Source organism: Chiloscyllium plagiosum, chromosome 7 (assembly GCF_004010195.1).
Source record: "Chiloscyllium plagiosum isolate BGI_BamShark_2017 chromosome 7, ASM401019v2, whole genome shotgun sequence".
NCBI classification, from domain to species: Eukaryota; Metazoa; Chordata; class Chondrichthyes; order Orectolobiformes; family Hemiscylliidae; genus Chiloscyllium; species Chiloscyllium plagiosum.
Genome location: NC_057716.1, coordinates 24,746,405 through 24,756,680, shown reverse-complemented (window position 1 = coordinate 24,756,680; position 10,276 = coordinate 24,746,405). Strand labels below are relative to the sequence as shown.

Below are 10,276 nucleotides of genomic sequence, written 5' to 3'. Positions count from 1 at the left end.
GTAGGTGTGTGTGTGTGTGTACGTGTGTGTGTAGGTGGGTGTATGTATAAGTTTGTGTGTGTAGGTGTGTGAGTGTGTGTGTGTAGGTGTGTGTGTGAGGGTGTGTGAGTGTGTGTGTGTGTAGGTGTGTGTGTGTGTGAGAGAGAGAGAGAAGCGTGGGTGCTGAGTTCTCTCAGCTTTGCCTCTGTTACAAGCGGAGTCTCTTCATTGGAATTGCAAAGCATCTCACCAGCTCTCGAACGGCTATTTTAATAGCTCGGTCCTGAGTCTGTGAGGAGGCAGCAAGTGCCCCTCAACTACACTCTACCACCACGAAAGAAGCAGTGTTTACACTTCAAGACATGTTCCTCGCAATGCCTTTTGTTTGTGAATGCATTCAAACATAGCCAGAAATCTACAGAGTCCTTCCTCCGACCCCCCCCCCCCCAAACCCCCCGCTTCCACCCCTGCAATCCAGCCACCCAGCATGTCCTCTCCCAACCTCCCTCAACCTCCCCTCCACCATCAGGTCTTCTCCTGAGAAGAGATTTACTCAGGCTAAGGTTCTCGAGGATCCTCTCGCCCCGTCGTCCTCTGCCCTCGTGGATGGATAGAAAGCGTTGCATGGTGTTATTTTTCACAGGAGCACAGGAGTCCACCTCAGTGTCCTGGAGAGAATTTAATCCACAGATTATCTGGCCACCATCACGTTGCTGTTTGTAGAATCTTGCTGTGTGCAAATTGGCTGCCACGTTTCCTACATTATAATAGCGCCCACTTATCAAACATATCTGGCTATAGAGTTACTTAGGACGTCCTGCGGTTGCTAATGTACTGTGCAAATATTAGTTACTTTTGTCTCCCACCATTTGTTTGGCTGGCAGTTTATTTCTCCAGTCATGATGTATTCTTGCCTTTTTACGTGTTCATATTTGCTTTTTAAAGCTGCTACTGTTTTGCATTTCTACAATTGCTCTTAATATTTTTTTAAAAATCAATCTATCTGCTTCATGTGGAATCTATAATCTCGATGTGGACTTCTGATCAAACATAACCAAAGCGTTAGTGGAGGGGGAAGGGCACGCAGGAGGGAGACTTGCTCTGTGCGTCCTGGTTAATTTCTGGACATTTGGACTCGCATCCCAGCATGGATGGGAATATTTGGTGTATGTTATAAAGTTGAGAGCACACTTCCCGAAAAGGTTCCTTTTTCCTGTTTCCTCAGACAGTGCAGGAGTTCAGAGTCTGTCCAAGTGTTTTCTTAAAAGCGCAAGGGAATAATAAATGTAATAAATTAACTACACCAAGGAAGTCTGTGAAAATTAATTTAAAAGTTCTTATGTTTCAATTATAAGATAGCGAACAGTGTTAAATGTCAGTGACACATTAATATTTTGGAAAGTATTTGGAGAAGTGCAGTTAGCTATGGCGACCTATGTTTCGCTGCACGTCTTTGGCAATAGTCCCTTATATATCACTTGCGTTTGCTCATTGTAGAAATCTCATCCTTGATTTCACAACTTTCCATTGTCTTACCCCTCAATATCTCTATAACTCCCCTAACCCTACAACCCTCTGTGATAATGGCCTCTTGGACGTTTCCCCCTTTGGATGCTGCACTATTGTTTGCCTTGAGTTTAAGCTCTGGACTTGCCTGCCAAAACATTTCTACCCCGTTATCTTACTTTGCTCCTTTCAGATACTCTTTCAAATTACCTCTTTGTCCGGGTCATCTCCTTATAGACCTCAGTGCAGTACTGTTGCTGGGTGGCAGAGTGGCTCAGTGGCTAGAATTGCTGCCTTGGAGTGCAAGCGCAACTAGGTTCAATTCCGTCCTTGGGTGACTGTTGGGGTGGAGTTTGCATGTTCTCCGTGTGCCTGTGTGGGGCTGCTCTGGTTTCCTTGCACAGCCCAAAGGGGTACAGGTTAGGTGGATTGGCCAGGCTAAATTGCCCACAGAGCGCAGGCTTAGGTGGATTAGCCATGGGAATTACAGGGATTGGGTGGGATGTTGTTCAGAGGGTTGGTGTGGACTTGATGGGCCTGTTTCCCCCCTATAGAGATTCTATGATTTTTATTATAAGGTTGGGATGGAGTGCTTTGGGACAGTTTTGTTGCATTAAAGGTGCACTTGTTCCTTTCACATTGTTTAATTGTCAGATGGAGGGTCCAGTTTGTTGGCTGCTTTTCTATATAGAGACAAATAGTTGAGGTGAATGAAGGCTCGAGACACAACTATTCCTCAAGTTTGACTTTGAGAGGGTCCTGTGTAGTTTTTACTTTCTGTTTTGTTTTGAGCTGAAAGTTGATTTTGAGTTTTAGGCCCCCCCCCCCACTCTGTTTTTGGTTGGCTCCATTTTTCAATTGGTTAGAGTTGGCTTTGGTGTTCTGAAGTTGGGCCTGAGCTTTGCTTGATGGAGTTGACATGGGTCATACTGGGTTGAGATTTACTTCCCTGAATGGGGGCGTCGAGTTGGGATGGATTGACAGACCTGTCTCATTAATTTGATTGGGTTAGATTGGCCTCGGTTCGTCTGAGTTCTCACCTCCATTGTAACTCCGGCCCACCCTGCAGGTTTTACCATCCCCACACGTTCTCCAAGTGCAGTATTATGGAATACAAGGAGTTTCTACAAAGGGGTGGAGGAGCCTGCCTCTTCAACAGGCCGACAAAGGTAGGACTTGCTTCTGCGAGACGGAGATTGCTCAGTCAGTACCCACTGGCTTTATTGGGTTGATGTCCCAGTCAGAATCTTAAATAAACCTGGGCTCCAATGTTCACACGTGGTGCAGGGTCAAGATCATGAGCCAGGGAGCTTTCTTCCTCTTGTGCCGCAATCTCAATGGAGTGATCTAAATGATGCCCCTGCGTCGCACTCTTTCTTTATCACGCCGTAGTTTGCTGGCAGTGTTGCGCTTTTAGCTCCTTTAAGACAACGGGATGTAAGAGCAGCAATAGGCCATTCAGCCCTTTGATTCTGCCCCATCATTTAGTGAGATCTTCCGTTTCCTCCAAACTACTAGCACCGGGGTCAATTGTTTCTTGGGACTAATTACTTTGCGTGTTACCTCAGACGTTAGGTTGCATTAGCCCCAATCCGTCTTCTACACCTGTGGGAGGCAGCATGAGTACCTTAGACTGATAACTCACTCTGGTGGCAGTGACTTTATCATTCCAGCTCTCAGTCGATAAGTATTCCATTGCGGTCTCTCAAGCCTGTCCAGGCAGGAATTCCCATGAACTATCCCTGTCACACCCACAAGATGTAGGTGGAAGATCTGCTCGGGACACTTTGGGAGACAAGCGAACAATGACCGTGGAGTGAACCCCAGGGTGGGATTGGGCTGGATTCCCATGTTCTGAGTCTGCCGGACGGGCAGCCTGGCCCCACTCCCCGTCGTCCCCAGGCTCCAATCAGAATTACAGGCCCGGTTTTAATTTTCTCACCTCTCGCTGGTGTGAGCCTTGCTCCCTCTCTCTCTCTGTTCCTTTGCAGCTGTTTGAGACTACGGAGTGTGGAAATGGATATGTGGAATCTGGTGAAGAATGTGACTGTGGACTGCGAGTGGTAAGCTTAAAGTGTGAGCTGTGCTGTTTCTCTTCCTGCTTTTTCTTTGCGCTGCTCCCCTACGCTGCTCGCTGGTGTGGTAACACCTTGGTTTGATAGTGAGTGAATTGGCTAGGCCATTGATCAGCCATTCCCCGTGGTTCTGCATGTATTTGTGACTGCCCCCAGCCCCAAGGGACAGTCGCTGGGTGGGAGGCAAGGTAAGGGAACCAGGATTCAGACTGTATCTCGGCCTAGCAACACAAGGAGATGGGCTGCAAGGAATCTCGAGCATCCTCTGAGTCAGTGGAAAATACAAACCGGGAGTGTTGATGCTTCCCTGAAGTTGGATGCTCCAATCCAGGTTTGAACAGGAGAGTCTTGCTCCAAAATTGCGGACAGGGTTCAGTTGGAGTCCCAATGTTATTGCGGCACCATGCCCAGAGATGTGCGCATCAAGAGTTGGAACATTCACTCCTGTGAACGTTCGCGGCCACAAATTCCCGACTCTGAGTCGATATCCTGCTGGAATGGAGGGACAACCTCCTCGATTGGCAGTGTGCTGTCGGGATTCACATGCATAGGGAGTTTGGACCAGCCTGTGATGGAGAAAGGAACAGGAGCTGACATTGGTGCAGTGAGCTGGAATAGGGCGAGGCCCATGGGGAGCACAAACACCAGTTTGGGCCAGCTAGGCTGAATGGCCTGTTTGCATCCATGCTGTAGCTTCTGTGTATGACTACCGTGGATGACCCTCCCTTGTTTCTCTCTGTTCCTTGCCCAGGAATGCTTCGGGAGCTGCTGCAAGAAGTGTTCCCTTGCCAACGGTGCCCACTGCAGCGATGGACCTTGCTGCAATTACACTTGCCAGGTAACGCATGCCAATACAATGCAGCTTCATCATAATTCTGCAAAATGTAGTGATCTCCATGAACCAATCTCCTCACATGTGCAGCTTGCTGGGACATGGGCAATTGGTAACAATCTCAAGGCTCCTTCTCAAGCCATAAGCTGTTTTCCTGTGGGAAATAGGAGCGTCTGGGCTGGCCCTGGCCTACCCCACCACCCACACTGGAACTACATGGCCCTTCAACCCAATTATGGCAAAGTTGGGGTGATTTCACATGTGATCTCTCTCCAGTTTTAGCCAATTCCAGGACCAAGGAATATACGAGCAGGAATTTAACCGTTCCCCGCAGTATAACAGTGACTGCATGTGACTAAGTTCACTTCACTTGGTATTGGAATGTTCTGGAACCTCTTATGGGTATGACATACGCCCCATTAGTGCAAGGCCTTCTTTCCTTTAAATGGAAGAAATGATTGTTAGCTGGGAATGCTGACTCAGTCGGTCAATTGGCGTACCATGCGGACAGCAACTTGCAGCCACGTATTGTCCATAGCGCCCTGAAGTGCTTCACAGGAAAGTGTTAGCGGGCAGGTTTTTGGAGTGGAGCACGTGTGGAGGTTTTGAGATGTTTGAACAGAAGGTGGAGGGTCTTTGAGGTGGGTCTGAGAGGAGCCGGCGCAGGTAAAGGGGTGGAAAGTTTGAGGAGGGTGAATTTCAAAGCGTAGGGCCCCAGGCAGCTGAAAACCCAACCGGTACTGCCAACAGACAGTTAACAGCGAAACAGTGCCAGAAATAACTCCACAGAGGCTGGTACCATGTCACACATGGGCATGTCTTGACTTTAGTACTGCCTCTTTCAGAGTCAGGTAGCAGTGTGTCAGTGTCTCTGTTTATTTTGTGCCCTTCACCAAACAACTCCTGGTTATATTTTTCGTTTTTTTCCTTTTTTCTTTTTTTTTGTTTCTTTTGTTTTTTTTATTTAACCCCCACACTACCGCCTAACTGCGGTAGTGCTTATTTTTTTCCCCAGCACCCATGGTGTGTGTGTGCAGGTGTGAGACACAGTGAGAGACACAAAGTGCACGAATGTTTATTCAATTCCCACCACCAGGAAGATAGGATTGGAGGGAGAAATGTTGCACTCCACTCCCTGCGGCGCACACCTCTCCCTGAACAACTCCAGGGTGTTGGTGGACACCACGTGCTCCTTCTCCAAAGACACCCGGGCCCTAACATAACCGCGGAAGAGGGGCAGGCAGTCGGCCCTAACAACCCCCTCCATAGCCCGCTGCCTGGACCTGACACTCCTGCTTGTTTTTTTTTATGTTGGACTGTGTTTATTTTTTTTTAAATTTTTTTTTTTTCTTTTTTTCTTTCTTTTGAATCCCTGGGGGGGGGAATCTCCGATTCTATGAGGTTACAGTCATTACAAGTGCATGATCTGTGTCCGTGACGGATCTCGTAGCAGCAAGGCCAACATCCCATGAAAGAATATGGAAATGTGGCCCCCCGGGCTGGTTTTCCAATCCCCGGAGGAGACAGTTTCGTATTCGGATACTTTGAATCTCATGTTCCCAGTTAGCACATCAGTCTTCCAATGCATCAGGGACGTGTGCTGTATGTTTCCAAATGAAGGCGATTGGAGGAATCATTGGCGACCCGCTCAGCTCTCGAGGAACTGACTGCTAGGCTGGTTAAAAAGGACAAGCACCATTCCCGATGGGGGACTGATTCAGCACCAGAACGTGCCCCTGGCACAGTTAGGGGCCTCATACACAGACGTTATGTGGTGCCAGTGAATCCAACACGGGACTGGGATATGAAACGGATCCAAGGGAGCAGGATTCCAAGCCTGGTCCGAAAATATGTCTCAGACCGGACTACGGAGCCATCAGAGGCGGCAAAAGATGGGCTGAGAATCCGATTGCATTTGGATAGAGCCTCATATGACCTCAGGGGGTCACAAAGGTTCTCTGCAGTCAAAAGAGTGGTGTTTGACGTGTCGTCAAGCTCTGTGGGAAGGGCAGTGAGCTGCCAACTGTTTTGATGTGATGTGAGAGGCCAATAGGTGAAACTGCCGTAACATCCTGTGTTCTTACACCCAGTTCCTAAAACGAGGATATGACTGTCGGGATGCGGTGAATGACTGTGATATAGCGGAGTACTGCACAGGAGACTCTGGGCAGGTATGTATCGTCCGGCCTCCAATCCCTTAGCAACATCTCCCCTCGTGGTTGGCTGTGGACCGGAGTTGCAAGTGTTCAGCGCTATTGGATTATCAATTGTTTCAGTGTGATCTGACCCCTGTAAGATCTGTCTTGCCCAGGCTCATTAAAAAGCAGTCAAGAAGGGGCCCTTTAGGAATAGAAGCTAGTTCTGGATGTAGGTTTGGTCGCTGAGCTGGGAGGTTCATTTCCAGACGTTTCGTCACCCTACTTGGTAACATCATACAGCCCTGGTCTCCCTGCAAATAGGGCCCTGAACCTCTGACTGCCTGCACACCCCAGTTCCCTGTTCTGCTTCTATTCTGACATCTCTGCCACACTGTCCTTTTGAAAATCAATACAGTCATAGAGATGTACAGCATGGAAACAGACCCTTTGGTCCCACCCGTCCATGCTGACCAGATATCTTAAATTAATTTAGTCCCGTTTGCCAGCATTTAGCCCATATCTCTCTAAACCCCTCCTATTCATATATCCATCTAGATGCCTCTTAAATGTTGCAATTGTACCAGCCTCCACCACTTCCTCTGGCAGCTGATACCATACATGCATCACCCTCTGCTCGAGAAAGTTGCCCCTTAGCTCCCTTTTATATCTTTCCCCTCTCACCCTAAACCTATGCCCTCTAATTCTGGACTCACCCACCCTGGAGTAAAGACTTTGTCTGTTTACCCTATCCATGCCCCTCATGATTTTATAAACCTCTAAAAGGTCACCCCTCAGCCACTGACACTGGGGAAAACAGCCCCAGATTATTCAACCTCTCCCTGTAGCTCAAACCCTCCAACCCTGGCAACATCCTTGTAAATCTTTTCTGAAACTTTCCAGGTTTCACAACATCCTTCCGATAGGAGGGAGACCAGAATTGTACACACAGTTCCAAAAGTGGCCTAACCAATGTCCTGCAGAGCCACAACATGGCATCCCAACTCCTATACACAATGCTCTGACCAATAAAGGCATCATACCAACCAATGTCTTCACTAACCTGTCTACCTGCGACTCTACATCGTCTTTCCACTGGGCACATTGCTTGGCCTGAATGTTAACTTTAGCAGCTTCAGACTTCTCTCTCTGGCTTTGGCACATGGGGTGTCTGAATCCCCTGGAGATCTAAACACCCACCCCCTCTTACACCAACGAGGGGGTGGAAGAGGGTTAGGAGAAGAAGGCGGGAGAATGGGGTTGAGAAACATATCAGTCACGATCGAATGGCGGAGCAGACTCGACGGGCCGAATGGCCTAATTCTGCTCCTGTAACTTAGAGATTTATGCCTTTGGGTTTAAATCTTTCGTGGTGCTGCCCTCCTGCTCTTTCCAACATTCACACCTTCCCCAGGCCCATCTTTCATTTCTTCACTTGTCTTAGTCACCTTGCACCCTTTAGTCTTTCCTGCCCTCCACCTCCCTGTTTGTACTTTTCCTGCCCACTTTGTCCCTGCCTCTGCACTTCTTGCAATTCCCATGAAAGGTTATGGACCTGAAGCATTGGTGGAATCAAGTGGGGTGCCCCTTAAGTGTGGCGTGAGCACTAGCATGGATTGGTTGGGCCAAATGGCCTGTTCCTGCACTATACATCCCAAAGCAATTTTCAGTTTTGATTGTGTCTCTTCTTTTTTTATCCACCAGTGTCCACCTAACCTTCACAAGCAGGATGGATATACCTGCGACCTCAACCAGGTGGGTGCAGTTTAGCCTTCACACAGGTTTCTGTGATTTTAGAACAGGTTATGTCCTCTGCTTTTGGGGCGACATGGGTGGCTCAGCGGTTATGCAGGGATGGGGTGGGTCTCAGTGGGACGCTGATCGGAGGGTCGGTGTAGACGTGATGGGTCGAATGGTCTGCTTCCACACTGTAGGGATTCTCTGATTCAGGGGCTACATTGACCACAGATGTTTTACATCTTGCAGGGCCGATGCTTCAGTGGAGAATGCAAAACAAGGGACAACCAGTGCAAACTGATCTGGGGCTCAAGTAAGTGAACCATATGCTGTCCAGTGTTGGTGTCTACCTCTGCGCCCCCACCCCATCCCTGGTAACAGTAACCTTTAAAACAAAATGCAAACTTCCCAGTGACCCCAACGAAGATTCACCTGACAAGAGTTCATGTTCTGAGACTTTGACTGCAACAAACCAACTAAAGTCAACATTACTTGGAGGGCATCTAATATACTAAAATATAAAAACAAATACACCCCTTATTTTTTTAAGCGATAACCTTATGCCATGTTTACTTGTTGCTCCGCACTCTCAACTGACATGTTTGCAGGATTTGCTCTCTTTTATTCACTCAGAATTGTGCTCGAAAACAAAGTTTCCTGCACTCAACACTTTGAGCACAGCCGTTGTAAGGTTCCCCTGGTGACCCTGTGGTCTCCAATGGGTTAGAATCCTTGTTTGCGAGAAAGCGACTTCTCTGCTAGACTTCGCAGTACCTGTTGTGGGTGTTTTTCCCCAGCTTTCAGGAAGACTGCCCCGAGAGTCGTAGAGATGTACAGCACGGAAACAGACCCTTCAGTCCAACTCGTCCATGCTGGCCAGATATCCTAAATAAATCTGGTCCCAGTTGTTAGCACCAGGCCCATATCCCTCTAAACCCTTTCCTAATCATATACCCATCCAGATGCTGTAATTGTACCAGCCTCCACCACTTCCTCCACCTCCTATTTCTGCTGCTAAATCCTTTGCCTTGAAGAATCAATGGCTCCCCCAGCACACAGGCCTGTCTGACTGGCCCCGAGATATCACTTCATTGGGCAACCTCCAGTGCAGCTCTAATAATGGCCATCCATTCAGGGTGGCGCTGCTGGAGCTGTTGACCCTTCCGATTGGGTCGGCAATCTCTGAGGCGGGGACGATGTCCTTCATGGGTCAGGAGGTTCATGGGCAGCCAATCAGTTGACTTTCATCCATCGTATGTAACCTTGACAACCATCAGCTGCCAAGGTGATGGCGGGGGAGGGGGTATTGCTGTTCTCCTGCATTACAACCCCTCCCCAACCAAACACCCGTGACCAGTCCATACTGGGTCTGTGAACATGTGGCGTACGTGGTTGGTGATGGCTTTTCTCATCCACAGAGGCCAGGGGCTCAGACAAGTACTGCTACGAGAAGCTCAACACGGAAGGGACTGAGAAAGGGAACTGTGGGAAGGACGGTGAGAAATGGCTGCAGTGCAGTAAGCAGTAAGTAGGACCCCGGCGATGATGAAGAGGGCGCTCTGCCGCCCCCGTCCTGTGAATCCAGGCAGAGCCGCTGCTGAACGGGGAGTCTTGGAGGCGACAGATTCACCTGTGGATGGGTCTGCGGTGAACTGAAGGAGCGTCGTGTGCCCTCAGTGTCTGACCTTGATGATAGTTTTGCGGGGTTCCGACCCCTTTAGGCCTCATTCACTGGGGACAGGACCTGTATCTGAGAGACCCGATCGTGGCCATCTAATGTGGATCCACACCCTCCACTGGGCCTTGCCAGGCTCTGCCTCTGCGTTTCCATTAACCTTCACCGTATACGTTATGGTTATGTTGCCGAGGCCACGTTGTTTCCGGTGACGTGGCCCCCTCCTTCCCCCGCTGCCGGGGCAAACCCTGTGAGGAAGTGAACGAGCCAACCTTTGGTGGGGGTAAAGCGTGTGATTTAGGGGTCGGGGGGGGGTGGAGGGGGGGCGCATTTTCAG

At 49.0% G+C, this 10,276-nt stretch overlaps 1 protein-coding gene across 7 annotated transcripts in view; it reads left to right on the top strand.

Annotated features, from left to right (window-relative positions):
• Positions 1–10,276, top strand: part of LOC122551418 (disintegrin and metalloproteinase domain-containing protein 23-like) — a 153,935-nt gene that overhangs the window by 102,563 nt on the left and 41,096 nt on the right. For all 7 annotated transcript variants that reach the window (XM_043693275.1, XM_043693274.1, XM_043693276.1 and 4 more), the window contains exons 15-21: positions 2,555–2,654; positions 3,477–3,548; positions 4,312–4,398; positions 6,483–6,563; positions 8,232–8,282; positions 8,514–8,577; positions 9,683–9,788. In XM_043693275.1, the coding sequence (XP_043549210.1) occupies positions 2,555–2,654; positions 3,477–3,548; positions 4,312–4,398; positions 6,483–6,563; positions 8,232–8,282; positions 8,514–8,577; positions 9,683–9,788 (561 nt within the window). The remainder of the gene's footprint in view (positions 1–2,554; positions 2,655–3,476; positions 3,549–4,311; positions 4,399–6,482; positions 6,564–8,231; positions 8,283–8,513; positions 8,578–9,682; positions 9,789–10,276) is intronic.